Source organism: Oncorhynchus clarkii, chromosome 12 (assembly GCF_045791955.1).
Source record: "Oncorhynchus clarkii lewisi isolate Uvic-CL-2024 chromosome 12, UVic_Ocla_1.0, whole genome shotgun sequence".
Lineage (NCBI taxonomy): Eukaryota > Metazoa > Chordata > Actinopteri > Salmoniformes > Salmonidae > Oncorhynchus > Oncorhynchus clarkii.
The window spans coordinates 36,114,213-36,130,434 of NC_092158.1; the positions used below are offsets into that span (position 1 = coordinate 36,114,213).

Sequence of the window (16,222 nt, forward strand, 5' to 3'; positions counted from 1 at the left end):
CGAAATTTACGTGGTCCATCAATCAATGTAGCCTATATTATGTAGCCTATACCTTTTTTCCCCAAAAATGACATACCCAAATCCAACTGCATGTAGCTCAGGACCCGAAGCAAGGATATGCCTATTATTGATACCATTTGAAAGGAAAGACTTAAGTTTGTGGAAATGTGAAATTAATGTCTAGAATAATACATTAGATCTGGTAAAAGTTAATACCAACAAAAAAACGTGCATTTTCTATTTAAAAAAAAAAAAATCTTTGAAATGCAAGAGAAAAGCCATATCATATAGGCGTTTAGGCACAATTTAGACTTTGGCCACCAGATGGCAGCAGTGCATTGCAATACTGCACAATATTTTGTACCAAGTCTGCCAAAATGTGCCTAATTGGTCAATTGATATATTTAAGTACAAAACAATAGAGAACATACACAACTATGGTAATACAAAATGTAAGTTTACACACTCCCAGGAATGTCATACATGATGGATAATTAGCTTCCCTACAGAAAAACACTAACCTTCACACATCTAGATGGCCGGGCAGGGTTGGTGTGGAGCCAGAGACAGTAGGAGTTCAAACTGTAGAACTCAGTTTTATCAAACAAAAGTATGCTACATTTTATCTCTGGGACCCTCAAGATGACAAATCAGAGCAAGATTACTGAATGTAAGTACATTATTTACCTTCAGAGGTGAATGTATCAAACCAGTTGACGTGTTTTTTGTTGTTGTGCACTCTCCTCAAACAATAGCATGGTATTTTTTTTATTGTAATAGCTACTGTAAATTGGTCAGTGCAGTTCGATTAACAAGAATTTAAGCTTTTTGCCCATATAAGACATGTCTATGTCCTGCAAAGTTTGCTGTAATTTACGTAATTCTAGTCACATTAGCAACACCAATCCCATAGAGGTTAAACACTCTTAAAAACACTGTTGAAAATTGGAAGTTATTTTTTTATTTAACTGGGCAAGAACAAATTCGTATTTGCAATGATGGCCTAGGAACAGTGGGATAACAGTGGGATAACAGATTTTTACCTTGTCAGCTCGGGGATTTGAACTAGCTGGCCCAACACGCTAACCATTAGGCTACCTGTCGCACAATGTTATTGTGACGTTTTATTGAAAACCACCTATATCCATTGCAATATGACAAATGGTCACTTTCCGTGACTCAATTTATTGGAAAAGTCATGAGTATTTTACATAACATTTTAAACAACATATGTTTGAAAGGAATTGATGCCTGATTAAAATAGATATAATACTTATTAAAATAAGTATTATAAGAATAATCAGTAAATATTGTCATTGTAGGCAATATATAATCATACTGTACAAATGTAAGGCAAAATAAAAAGCCAACTGACTCAAGAGCCAAAGGGTGTGCCAAGTTATGATCATCAGTTGGTGGTGCCTATATTCTGAGGGGTTCAGTTTACAAACCTGTCTGAGATTATGCCATCTAGTTTATATTTGTTCAATTAATAGAATAACTAACACTGTAGGGTTATTTAGATTGACAGTAAATTGCTATCAAAAGATTTAACACATGATCAAAACAAATAATGGTGCACAAAAAGGAGCCACCTTTGACAATCCCTAAATCATTTTTATTGATAAACATCTACTATATCATACAAGTACACACTTGGGGAGAGTATACAAGTACGTTACTTCCTCTAGACAAGATGACAGTGTTTTCTTTATACTCCTCCAAATGGATCCAAAGTGCAAAACAATTTAAATCATATGGGAGTGGGGAAATACACTTGTTCCAAAGTGATGGGGTTGCGTAATCGTGCTTGAATGTCCCTTATACACATTTTCTGATTAGTGATGGTTGACATGGGTTTTGAAAAACATACGAGCAGACTTAATACCAGGATAACCAAATCTGCTTGTTATTAAAAACATAAGACCGTAGAAATGGATTGAGCATCTATGGTTAGGGAGTACAGAATATCAGCCACATCTACCAATAATCAAAGCTAAAATACCTATACAAAAAAAAAATATATATATATATATATAATTATCATTCTTTATTGAATAGCAGTGTTGTCATTTTAAACAGATATGTATTATGACTTACAAAAACAAAAATGCAATTCATGGCATACTCTTCCCTCTGTCAAGATGGTCAGGTAGAATATATGACCACAGGAGCAACAACCCTCCTCTCCTAAGTTTGCAGTGGCTTCAGAGCAATACACCAAAGACCATGTTGCAGCACTCATAGTAATTCAGTGGTGGTTAAGAGTACCTGCCCACCCTTTCCTCACCAGAGATCCCCCCCACCACACACAGCCACCTCCACGCCCCCTCAAACAGATCCCTTCACTCCAAATCCAGTTGAATACTAGTTTATTTTCGTCTTTGCCGGCAGGGGTCGCTAAGGAGTCGTCACCATGGCTCTTTCAGCTGATTCCTTCCTGCTCGGTTGCTATGACACCTGTTCCACCGGCCTCATCTGCACATCTCCGATCTAGAGGCCGACAAGCAGGGTTACATACACAAACAAACTCAACAAACTGCATGAATGTCCTCTATAAAAGAGGTGTTTCAGACTATGCAGGTCAGGACCATTAACAATGGACACTGAGTGCACAAAACATTAGGAACACCTTCCTAATATTGAGTTGCACCCCTTTGCCCTCAGAACAGCCTGAATTCGTCGGGGCATGAACTCTACAAGGTGTAGAAAGCGTTCCACAGGGATACTGGCCCATGTTGACGTCAATGCTTCCCACAGTTGTGTCAAGTTGGCTGGATGTCCTTTCGGTGGTGGACCATTCTTGATACAGGAAACTGTTTAGCGTGAAACCCAGCATAGTTGCAAATCTTGACACACTAAAACCTGTGCTCCTGGCACCTACAACCAAACCCCGCTCAAAGGGACTTAAATCTTTGTCTTGCCCATTCACCCTCTTGAATGGCACACACACAATCCACAATCCTCAATTGTCTCAAGGCTTAAAAAGTACTCTTTAACCTGTCTTGTCCCCTTCATCTACACTGATTGAAGAGGATTTAACAAGTGATCAATAAGGGATCATAGCTTTCACCTGGATTCACCCGGTCAGTCGGTCATGGAAAGAGCCAAATGGTTTGTACACTCTGTGTATAGTACCATTGGTCTATCTAAGAGGAGTTAGTCTCGACTTGAGGAAGAGGCAAGATATAAATAAGTAAGCCAAGTATTGACAGAAGCGACAGACAGAGCACTACATTACCTGGACGTGAGGCGGGGTGCCCAGAACGTATGTGACTGCACTGGCTATGTCTTGTGCTTTCAAACACTGCAGAGGAAAAAAAAGCTAATTAGTCAAACATTTCTTAATGTACAGTGCCTTGCGAAAGTATTCGGCCCCCTTGAACTTTGCGACCTTTTGCCACATTTCAGGCTTCAAACATAAAGATATAAAACTGTATTTTTTTGTGAAGAATCAACAACAAGTGGGACACAATCATGAAGTGGAACGACATTTATTGGATATTTCAAACTTTTTTAACAAATCAAAAACTGACAAATTGGGCGTGCAAAATTATTCAGACCCTTAAGTTAATACTTTGTAGCGCCACCTTTTGCTGCGATTACAGCTGTAAGTCGCTTGGGGTATGTCTCTATCAGTTTTGCACATCGAGAGACTGACATTTTTTCCCATTCCTCCTTGCAAAACAGCTCGAGCTCAGTGAGGTTGGATGGAGAGCATTTGTGAACAGCAGTTTTCAGTTCTTTCCACAGATTCTCGATTGGATTCAGGTCTGGACTTTGACTTGGCCATTCTAACACCTGGATATGTTTATTTTTGAACCATTCCATTGTAGATTTTGCTTTATGTTTTGTATCATTGTCTTGTTGGAAGACAAATCTCCGTCCCAGTCTCAGGTCTTTTGCAGACTCCATCAGGTTTTCTTCCAGAATGGTCCTGTATTTGGCTCCATCCATCTTCCCATCAATTTGAACCATCTTCCCTGTCCCTGCTGAAGAAAAGCAGGCCCAAACCATGATGCTGCCACCACCATGTTTGACAGTGGGGATGGTGTGTTCAGGGTGATGAGCTGTGTTGCTTTTACGCCAAACATAACGTTTTGCATTGTTGCCAAAAAGTTCAATTTTGGTTTCATCTGACCAAAGCACCTTCTTCCACATGTTTGGTGTGTCTCCCAGGTGGCTTGTGGCAAACTTTAAACAACACTTTTTATGGATATCTTTAAGAAATGGCTTTCTTCTTGCCACTCTTCCATAAAGGCCAGATTTGTGCAATATACAACTGATTGTTGTCCTATGGACAGAGTCTCCCACCTCAGCTGTAGATCTCTGCAGTTCATCCAGAGTGATCATGGGCCTCTTGGCTGCTTCTCTGATCAGTCTTCTCCTTGTATGAGCTGAAAGTTTAGAGGGACGGCCTGGTCTTGGTAGATTTGCAGTGGTCTGATACTCCTTCCATTTCAATATTATCGCTTGCACAGTGCTCCTTGGGATGTTTAAAGCTTGGGAAATATTTTTGTATCCAAATCCGGCTTTCAACTTCTTCACAACAGTATCTCGGACCTGCCTGGTGTGTTCCTTGTTCTTCATGATGCTCTCTGCGCTTTTGACGGACCTCTGAGACTATCACAGTGCAGGTGCATTTATACGGAGACTTGATTACACACAGGTGGATTGTATTTATCATCATTAGTCATTTAGGTCAACATTGGATCATTCAGAGATCCTCACTGAACTTCTGGAGAGAGTTTGCTGCACTGAAAGTAAAGGGGCTGAATAATTTTGCACGCGCAATTTTTCAGTTTTTGATTTGTTAAAAAAGTTTGAAATATCCAATAAATGTCGTTCCACTTCATGATTGTGTCCCACTTGTTGTTGATTCTTCACAAAAAAATACAGTTTAATATCTTTATGTTTGAAGCCTGAAATGTGGCAAAAGGTTGCAAAGTTCAAGGGGGCCGAATACTTTCGCAAGGCACTGTATTTGTATTGAGAGAAGAGGTAGGCCCATCCACCCACCCACACTCCTAGTCTAGCTGCCTTACTTTTATACTCTCATACACAGCAGCTGCTTTCTCTGGATCACTGTTGTGGTGCCGGAAGGCAAACTCAGTCTCCACTATTCCAGGCGATATACACTATGGAAGAGGAAGGCACAAACCATGCTCGTTATTGATGTTTATGTACACATACACAGACAGACACTCGTGCGCACGCACGGACGGACGAACACATACCACAAGCGTGTATATGTACGTACACACCCACAAAACAATCACATTTATATCTAATAATTGTATAAGACAGTTGTCAGATTCATATGAAAAAGAGAGAATAATAATGCTGCTCTTCTCACCGTGGCTCTGATGTGAGTCTTTGCTTCCCGCAGCTCTTGCCGTAGCCCCTCCGTTAGAGCAGTAACAGCATATTTAGTGGCACAGTAGAAGTGTTCATCTGCACTAGGTACCATTCTATGTCCCCCCATACTATAGCAGTAAGCGAGGGAGGGAGAAAAGGAGAGAAAGTGAGAATGGCATGTATGTGATACATCCTCTATCCCTCGGACTTCTCTTCTGTCTAAAACCAAGAGAAAAATTGTAGGCCCTCTTTACTGTATCTTCTGAGAGAATCTTAAATCATATAAAATGTCAGTTATAACAGGCATTTAACAGGCTGAAGAGAAGCTGTAGTCTACCTGTTAATATTGATGATGTGGCCATCGTCCACATTCCGCTCTTTCATTGACTGGTAGGCCTCGCGGGTACAAATTGACAGGGCCAGGACATTCACCTATAGGAGAGGTTCTGTCAAATACTTGCACTTGTATCTGCCTTCACAAACAAAAATATATTCTGTCTAGGTGTATAAGACTGTAGTTATTGTCCTCCACAGTGTCAATGCCAATGCCCCTTGTGAAATTACACCTCATATCCAAGATGGCGGCGCAGTAGGACGTGTATATCTGTCTTTGTCTTATCCCTTGTAAATACCCAGTCTTTTTTCATATATATCTTAATCTCACTTCTATCTATGAACTAAATATACTTTCCTACAACCCGCCTCACCAAATGTGTTACAGATCTGCTATTTTTATTCCTTATAACTGGAAGTTCCACCGGGAGCTAACTAGCTACAAGTCTTTGGTAGCCACGGCTAGCGGTCCTTGCTTTTTTCCCCCTGGAATCAGCCAGCCTTAGCTCGGACAATGACCTGCCAGCCTGCACAGCGCGATATCAACCCAGAGCATATCGGATTGCTTCTCTCTACCATATCACCGGATTCCTGCCGCTCTGGATCATTACACTGGATCTTTACTCCTAGCTAGCTGCTAGCTATCTAGCTAACTGCTAGCTATCTAGCTACCTGCAAACGAGTGGCTACTGTTAGCTAATGCCTCTGTATCAAAGCAAGCACCAGCTAGCCCCATATACCAACTAATTATAGGGCTACAATAACCTCCTTCTGCCAATTGGCCTGGACCCTTTATTGTCGACACGGAGCCCCGCCGATCCATCACGACTGGACTGCCGACGTGATCGCCCGATGTGGTCTCAACAGGCTATTCTGTTACGATGTCGCCACAGAACTATCTTCTAGCCCCAGCCCGTTAGTTTATGAATGCTGCGTCCCCTGCTCACCCAGCGTAGTGGTGAATACCGTACAGCACCCGTACTCACCTATTGCTCCTCTTTTGACCCTATGATCACTCGGCTACACTACTGATGCCCCCTGGACTGTTTCAATATCATGGTACCTCATTTTGTTTACATGTTGGACCCAGCCTCGAACTCAGGTTCTGTATGTATCCAACTGACCCGCTCTGCCCTTTCTTCGCCATTTACCCGTTGTTGTCTTAGCTCTCCTGACCAACACCTGTGATTGCTTTATGCCTCTCTCCAATGTCAATATGCCTTGGCTACTTCTGTCTTTGCTTGTTTTTATTGCTTTATTTCACTGTAGAGCACACAGTCCCGCTCAAAATACCTTAGGTAGCTCCTTAGTCCCATCTCACACACATGTGGAGACCTCACCTACGTTAATTGATGCCTCCAGAGACAAAACCTCTCCCATCATCACGCAACACATAGGTTTACCTCCACTGAACTCACATCCTACCATACCATTGTCTGTACTATTATGTACTGTACTGTACTAGATTATGCCTTGAATCTATTCTACCACACCCAGAAATCTGCTCCTTTTATTCTCTGTCCCCAACGCACTAGACGACCAGTTCTTATAGCCTTAAGCAGTACCCTTATCCTACTCCTCCTTCTTCTGGTGATGTAGAGGTTAACCCAGGCCCTTTAGCCCCCAGTTCCACTCCTATTCCCAAGGTGCTCTCATTTGTTGACTTCTGTAACTGTAAAAGCTTTGGTTTAATGCATGTTAACATTAGAAGCCTCCTCCCTAAGTTTTTTCCCCCACTGCTTTAGCACACTCCACCAAACCTGATGTCCTAGTCGTGTCTGAATCCTGGCTTAGGAAGGCCACCAAAAATTCTGACATTTCCATCCCCAACTATAACATTTTGTGCCAAGATAGAACTGCCAAAGGGGGTGGAGTTGCAATCTACTGCAGAGAGAGCCTGCAGAGTTCTGTCATGCTATCCAGGTCTGTGCTCATTTACAAAATAGCCTCCAACACTCTACTCAGCAAATTGGATGCAGTCTATCACAGTGCCATCCGTCACCAAAGCCCCAAATACAACCCACCACTGCGACCTGTATGCTCTCGTTGGCTGGCCCTCGCTTCACATTCGTCGCCAAACCCACTGGATCGTGGACATCTATAAGTCTTTGCTAGGTAAAGCCACGCCTTATCTCAGCTCACTGGTCACCATAGCAGCACCCACCGGTAGCACGTGCTCCAGCAGGTATATTTCACTGGTCACCCCCAAAGCCAATTCCTCATTTGGCCGCCTTTCCTTCCAGTTCTCTGCTGCCAATGACTGGATCGAATTGCAAAAATCCCCATATTGTTATTTATTTTCTTTGCACCCCAGTATCTCTACTTGCACAGTCATCTTCTGCACATCTATCACTCCAGTGTTTATTTGCTAAATTGTAATTAATTAGCCACTATGGCTTATTCATTGCCTTACCTCCCTAATCGTACTTAATTTGCACACACTGTATATAGACTTTTCTATTGTGCTATTGACTGTATGTTTGTTTATTCCATGTGTAACTCTGTGTTGTTCTTTGTGCCGTACTGCTTTGCTTTATCTTGGCCAGGTCGCAGTTGTAAATGAGAACTTGTTCTCAACTGGCCTACCTGGTTAAATAAAGGTGAAACATTTTTATAAAATAAAAATGACAACAGACCAAAAATGACCTCAGATAACATACTGTTTGGTTACTGGCTGGTCACACAGGTAGAGATCGTGTCATTGTGTGTCACTGTGTCAAATTGTGTCATCTGAACCTGACCGGTCTCCTCCATCATGTGACTTTGAGAGTGACGTCAACGGTGTAGCTAAGGAAATAGTGGGGGGTGGCACGGCAAAACAAGTACAGCACACAGATTACACTGTCTAAAAATATACACAGCGTACACATTCATCTTGGCCGCCATGCCAACAGATGGGACAGGCGTTAGAAATGCTCAGCTCCTCGTAGGGATGGGACTACATTTTGAGCCGGAGGGCTCAGCCGGAGTGGCTTGAATGGAATGGTCTTGAGTTTGATGAATTAGTGTAAAGAAAAGGCCCAGCATAATAGATGGAGGGAAATAATGCCTGGCTTCTTCTATAAGTGGGCCTCTGTGTAGTAGCACCATACCAGGCAATGGGACGACTCCTTGTGAGGGGGAGTGTGTGTGTTGGCACTGCATCTAACAGGCCTATTATGTTTAAGTACCCACACACTGGAAGTTTGTGTGGTTGTGGGTTCGTTAAACCCTTTGTACGATGCATCACACCGACGCATAACACTGTCTTTATTCGCCACGGCAGCATCCTTCCCTCTGCTTATATATTATATCTATCTCCCCTCTGTAAATTGGGGCGGCAGGGTAGCCTAGTGGTTAGAGAGTTGGACTAGGAACCGGAAGGTTGCAAGTTCAAACCCCGAGCTGACAAGGTATTAATCTGTCCTTCTGCCCCTGAACAGGCAGTTAACCCACTGTTCCTAGGCCGTCATTGAAAATAAGAATTTGTTCTTAACTGACTTGCCTGGTTAAATAAAGGTAAAATAAAAAATAGCATATTCCCACTGTAATCAGACTATAGTATAGTTTTATGCTTATCGTTCCAATATTGTATGATGTCTATGTGAACTTGTCTGTATTCAGTTTGTAAAGTGTCTATCGCTGGCAGAACCTTCTCACTAGGGCAAATTCCGAAAGTATTTGGACCCCTTCACTTTTCCCCAAAACAATTTAACGTTTCAGCCTTATTCTAAAATTCCATTTTTTTTCAGCAATCTACACACAACACCCCATAATGACAAAGCAAAAACAAGTTTCTAGAAATGTTTGCTAATGTATACAAAAAAAATACAAAAAAAAAAGAAATATCACATTTACATAAATATTTGGTCCCTTTACTCAGTACTTTGTTGATGCACCTTTGGCAGCGATTACATCCTTGAGTCTTTTTGTGTATGACGCTACAAGCTTGGCACACCAGTATTTGGGGAATTTCTCCAATTCTTCTTTGCAGATTCCCTCAAGCTCTGTCAGGTTGGATGGGGAGCGTCGCTGCAGATATTTTCAGGTCTCTCCAGAGATGTTTGATCGGGTTCAAGTCCAGGCTCTGGCTGGGCCACTCAAGGATATTCAGACACTTGTCCTGAAGCCACTCCTGCATTCTCTTGGCTGTGTGCTTAAGGTTGGTTGTTGTCCTGTTGGAAGGTGAACCTTCGCACAAGTCTGAGGTCCTGAGTGCTATGGAACAGGTTTTCATCAAGGATCTCTGTACTTTGCTCCATTCATCTTTCCCTCGATCCTGACTAGTCTCCCAGTCCCTGCCGCTGAAAAACATCCACAGCATGATGCTACCACCACGATTTACCGTATGGATGGTGCCAGGTTTCCCCCAGAAGTGATGCTTGGCATTCAGGCCAGAGTTCAATCTTGGTTTCATCAGACCAGAGAATCTTGTTTGAGTCCTTTATTTGCCTTTTGGCAAACTCCAAGCGGGCTTTCATGTGCCTTTTACTGAGGAGTGGCTTCCGTCTGGCCACTCTACCTTAAAGGCCTGATTGGTGGAGTGCTGCAGAGATGGTTGTCCTTCTGGAAGGTTCTCCCATCTCCACAGAGGAACTCTGGAGCTCTGTCAGAGTGACCATCGGGTTCTTAGTCACCTCCCTGACCAAGGCCCTTTTCCCCTGATTACTCGGCCAGCTCTAAAAAGAATCTTGGTGGTTCCAAACTTCTTCCATTTAAGAATGATGGAGGCCACTGTGTTTTTGGGGACCTTCACTGCTGCATAAATGTTTTAGTACCCGTCCCCAGATCTGTGCCTCGACACAATTTTTATTTAACTTTATTCAACTAGGCAAGTCTTATTTTCAATGACGGCCTAGAAACAGTGGGTTAACTGCCTTGTTCATACAGATTTGTACCTTGTCAGCTCGGGGATTCAAACTTGCAACCTTTTGGTTACTAGCCCAATGCTCTAACCATTACGCTACCCTGCCGCCCAAATCCTGTCAAGGAGCTCAACGGACAATTCCATCAACCTCATGGCTTGGTTTTTGCTGTGATTTGGTGTGCCTTTCCAAATCATGTCCAGTCTTGAATTTGAATTTACCACAGGTGGACACCAATCATATTGTAGACGCATCTCAAGGATGTTTTTTTATTTGGAATAAATTTGCTAAATTGTCTAAAAACCTGTTTTTGCGTTGTCATTATGGGGTATTGTGTGTAGATTGAAGAGGACTCTTTTTTTTTATTTAATCAATTTTAGAACAAGGCTGTAACCTAATAAAATGTGAAAAAAGTTAAAGGGTCTGAATACTTTCCAAATGCACTGTACTTGTAAATAAAGATTATTCTGATTCTACTCAACAACCAAATGTTTTTCACAGTTATTCTCTATTTAGCTATGGTTGCTACACTTAAGTACAGCAGTTCAGTTGTTGAGTAACAACTGCATGACAGCCCAGCACACAGTTACAGTAGTTACTATGTTGTTACAGTTGTTGTTGATTGGAAAGACATGCGTACATAGGCTGTGTGTATGTATGTGTGTGTGAGAACCCATGCACATTGTGTGTGTGTGTGTGTTGTCCACTCACATCGATCATGTTCCTCCAGCCGTCAGTCTTGCCACTGAGCAGGGGTTCGTTGTGGGCTAGGCCTGCGTTGTTGATACACACATCCACCCCCTGATGCAGTGTCTTGATGGCAGAGAACATGGACAGGATGTCCTCCTCACAGGACAGGTCACACTTATAGGGGATCAGCGTGCCGCTGTAGCCCGCGCTCTGGCACTCGGCTGCCAGCTTCTACAAACGTCACACAAATAGGGATAAGACTTTGATCACAAATCAGGTAAACACGTGATGTGAGAATTTAAGAAACTCCAGACTATAACATGTGTTGGACTTTCTAGATTGACAATTTCTGAAATTAAAATGATTAGTAATAGGCCTAATACATTTGATCTGTCACACTGATTTGAGCTGTAATAAGGGAGACACGAGAAAACACCAAACAAATTAGCGCCCTACCCATTCACCCACACTCTGGGCCGAAAGGAACCACAACCATACAATTAATCCCGGTATATTCCATTAAAGGAAGATAGCCAGGGAAAACCCAGGCTAGTCAGCAGCAGCACTCCTATTACAAATTCTATAGTCTTGTCTGAAGTTTATCAACAAAGAACACTAATTTTTCTATTATAGAAATACCTGCAATCTTGTTGTTAAGAAATTATTGGTACTCTACCAGTTTCATTTAGGGACACATCTCTGTTTAGACTCAGTGTCTGGCTAAAGGAAATAAGCAATATGTTAATGACCCTTAATAACCATGATGACCCTTATAAAACTAAAGTGACCCTTGACCCTTATGAACCTTACTCCTCCACTAAACATGGAACTATAGAGAGCCACAGTCCCCGTCTCCCTGGCCTGCTCCTGGCCCAAACAGCACAATCAGGTCAGCCTCCCTCAATGCAGGCTTCTAGGATGGAGGGTCTGTCTGTCTGATGCGATTGGACATAGATCCCCCTACCGGGCACAGAACCACCCATCACATGATGTCCCTGTCTGGACTGCTCTCAGTACAGAATGATAGGGGAGGGATGAGGGAAGAGTGTGTGTGTGTCTAGGGAGCGGGGGGGGGGGGGGGGGGGGTAGTGGCAGGCAGGAAGCCGCAGTAGTGGCAGGCAGGGATGATGCCAAGGACTGCATGGCATTCTCAGCCTCTTCCTCTCTCTCTTTTTGAGCCAAAGTGCTGTGACATTTGGGACGAGAGCACTCAGTCTCATGAGGACAGGGCATGGATGGAGCGACGTGGGGACACACTAATATTCTATATAGCCTAGAGCAGGGATCATCAACTAGATTCAGTCGCGGGCTGATTTTTTACTTGCGTGGATGGTCAGGGGACCGGAATATAATTACAAATAATGACAAATGCAAATTGACTGCAAGAAGCACAGACAGATATATTTGACTAAAACATAATCATTACAAACCTTGCTTACATTTGTATACGATCACATATACAGTATCTCTTATGCATGGGAATACCTTGGAACAGATTTCAAAAATTAAAACCACCTGGGGCTGATTTTCTGGTGTTTTTACAGTCTTTTATGTCCAACAATAAATGATTAAAATATAACTTCTTTTTTTTGCTCCGAAAACTTGGGTGGGGGAAATAAAAATGACCCGCAGGCCAAATTCGGCCCATGGGCCACTAGTTGGGGAACTCTGGCCTAGAGAGCCAAAGACTGGGAAGCAGTGATTTAACTGGGATTATATACAGATAAGGCATTATCTCCACACAGAATCCAGGATTTAAAAAGGTTTTTGTAAGCTTTGAATAGAACATTGAATAATTTCTCTAGTTTTACAAAGACATGTCACAACAGAGTTAACAAACAGGGTCATATGAGGGTGCAGTGTATCCCCTAGGATTTTTACAGTAGCGGGGGAAAAGTTAATGGGGGTGCACCCCATGTTTCATTATTTTTTTATACGACTGTGAGAAGTTCACTACTGATGACTTTTTAAAAAGGACATTCTACTCCAAAATTAATTAAATTTGTATTATGTTGACACCATCTGAAATATAATTTCCCCTTAAATAGCATTATAACCTGTATCTCAACTGACGCTGAATAGCAGCTTTAAATAAATAGGCTGAAGCATGGATTTGTCCATCTGGATTTAACTCACTGAAAAACCCCAAAAGACTTACAATATATATTTGTAGCATTTGATGCAACTCGTCACTCCAGGGTGGTAAGCACTGCTTGCCTATATAGCAACCCACAATGCTCTGGTTTCCTCATTCTTCATCTCTTCACAAGTCTATTTGGTTACTAGCACATTAAGCAGTTTTCAGAAAACTACCTCTCAACTGAACTGCTCCTTTTCAACGTGGGTTACCACTCCACCACGGAGCGTTGAGTGGCTTCCTTTCTTTTTTCAGGGATTCGGCTTCACTTTACCGAATGAAGTTACCTCAGTTAGCAGCAGTTTTTGTTGTCGGATAGATAGAGTATAGCTGGTGTCTGGCCTACACACAATTAGTGCTGTTACTTACTTCTACTCGTGGTCTCTAGCTCTCCATCGGTTCCCACTGTTCGGAGTTGGCTAGCTGAACTGTCGAGTGTCTTAGCTGGCTAGCAACCTCTGAGCTAAACCCCTATTCGGTTTGTCTGGAATAACACAAGCGGTGCTGTTTCTTCACCCCATCATTGAAGCAATATCCATTTTACATTCCCCTGTAAAAGTTAAAATTAGCAATGCGTTTCTACCTCAAATCAAATTTATTTATATAGCCCTTCGTACATCAGCTGATATCTCAAAGTGCTGTACAGAAACCCAGCCTAAAACCCCAAACAGCAAGCAATGCAGGTGTAGAAGCACCTACTTGAAGCATTAACCTCAAGTTAATTGGTTTAGACACCAAGTCTGCAATTGTTATTTCACACGCTCACTTGGCTAGCTAGCTATCGTCACTCAGGTAATGATAGCGAGCTAATTAGCTAGCATCCCTGTACGCACTACTTTCACAAAACGTGTCATGGGGAGAAGAGAAAAAAATATGTTTTAAAGCTAATTTCCTGCATTTCTACAAATTTTGCCATGGCTTTTGCCGTGTTCTTATGCGATCTCAGTGACTCAAACATTATAACAAAAGCAATGGTGGTTGGCCACAGACTGTCTAGTTTTTATTTTGGGGATTGTTAGTTCTCAAATATGATCTTATTGAAAAATACCAGTGGTGTAAAGTACTTAAGTAAAAATACTAAAGTACTACATAAGTAGTTTTTTGGGGTATCTGTAGTTTATCTATATTTTTGACTACTTTTACTTTACTAAAGAAAATGTACTTTTTACTCCATACATTTTCTCTGACACCCAAAAGTACTACATTTTTAATGCTTAGCAGGACAAAAACATGGTGCAATTCGAGCACTAATCAAGAGAAAATCCCTGGTCATTGCTACTGCCTCTTATCTAGCAGACTCACGAAACACGAATGCTTCATTTGTAAATGATGTCTTAGTGTTGGAGCATGCTCCTGGCTAGCCATAAATAAAAAATACAATTGTGCTATCCGGTTGGCTTGATATAAGGAATTTGAAAGGATTTATACTATTAGTTCGATACTTAAGTATACTTTAGCACTTGCATTTACTTTTGATACTTAAGTATATTTTAAACCAAATACTTTTAGACATTTACTTAAGTATTCTTTTACTGGGTGACTTTCACTTGAGTCATTTTCCATCAAGGTATGTTTACTTAAGTATGACAATTGGGTACTTTTTCCACCATTAAAAAATACATATTTTCTATCTGGTTTTAGTCGTTTAAGTTTACACTGAAAACTAGGGGTGTAACCCTACAGGTATTCGCGGGGACCTCGGTTCAGTCCGCACTGTGAACCCGAATGAATACAGAAAACAAATATTGAACAAAAATTAAAACACTAGGCCTATAGGCTATGCCTGTGCCTTGCAGAAATATGAACAAACTTTTTTTCAGGCTAATCCGTTAAACAATTAGACTAAACGAACGTTGTAATCAAAATGAAAAACTTAATTGGCGTACTTCAAGCTGTCCTTTTGTGAGGCGCAGCCGTTAACGATTTCTCTACGGTGGTGAGTGGTGGGGGAACATGTATAGTTTCCAGTAGATTACAACGGCAATGGACAGAGAAAGTATGTGGACACTTGACACTGCTCAACAAGAATAGCCTATGCAGCTGCCAACACATTTACGCTGACGTCACCCCAGTATTCCTACTACCGGAGCAAGAGAGAAACACACACACAAAAAAACTATCTCCCCTCTGCATTCAAGCAGCCCTTCACAGCTGATCCTGACCCGGCCAAATAAATTACAAGAGCGATAGGTATGTTTATAGCCGTGGATATGCGCCCATTCTCAATGGTTGAGAATAATAGGGGTTTCAGCACCTGGTGAAGTGCTTGAGCCACATTACGAATTTCGCCTGCTAGCACCCATTTCAGCAAACAGGTAGTACCCGCTCTATATAAGCAAACTAAAGCCTAAGTAGTCAATGAATTGGCCAATGCACCCTGTGTTGAGCTTACTACAGATGGATGGACCTCCAGGGCTACAGATAGCTACTTAACAGTGACAGCCTTGCAAGCGAGAAATACCGTGCTACAGACATGCCCCCTTTTATGAGTCACAAGTGCACATATTTTTCTCAAAATAAGAAAACCTTATAGCATAGGCCTAAATAATGTCTGAACCATGTTTACCTATTGATTTCACATGCATATTGCACTTTATTTTAGTCTTCTTCTAGAGTAAACATGTGTTTTCATTTAACAAAATGTGTGGGAAATTCCTGATTGTGCTCTCATCAGGTATTATATGGAATCAATTTATACACTATATTTTCTTAAAGGTGCGATATGCAAATTTCCAACAAGCCATTTCCTGGTTGCATTTCAGTTTGTGACAAAACAAGCAGTGTAGAGAATCATTGTACCATCTAAACCACTGAAATATTTTCAATAACCCAAAATATTTTCAGTTGGTTTACAAAACTG

At 41.7% G+C, this 16,222-nt stretch overlaps 1 protein-coding gene across 1 annotated transcript in view; it reads right to left on the minus strand.

The window, feature by feature from the left end:
* Positions 1-938: 938 nt before the first annotated feature.
* The window catches only part of LOC139422013 (dehydrogenase/reductase SDR family member 11), a 50,172-nt gene continuing 34,888 nt past the window's right edge, over positions 939-16,222 (minus strand). The window contains exons 2-7 of the mRNA XM_071173156.1: positions 11,247-11,456; positions 5,696-5,790; positions 5,357-5,486; positions 5,046-5,138; positions 3,242-3,307; positions 939-2,493 (exon numbers count right to left, since the gene is read on the minus strand). Of these exons, the coding sequence (XP_071029257.1) occupies positions 2,452-2,493; positions 3,242-3,307; positions 5,046-5,138; positions 5,357-5,486; positions 5,696-5,790; positions 11,247-11,456 (636 nt within the window). The 3' untranslated portion in view covers positions 939-2,451. The remainder of the gene's footprint in view (positions 2,494-3,241; positions 3,308-5,045; positions 5,139-5,356; positions 5,487-5,695; positions 5,791-11,246; positions 11,457-16,222) is intronic.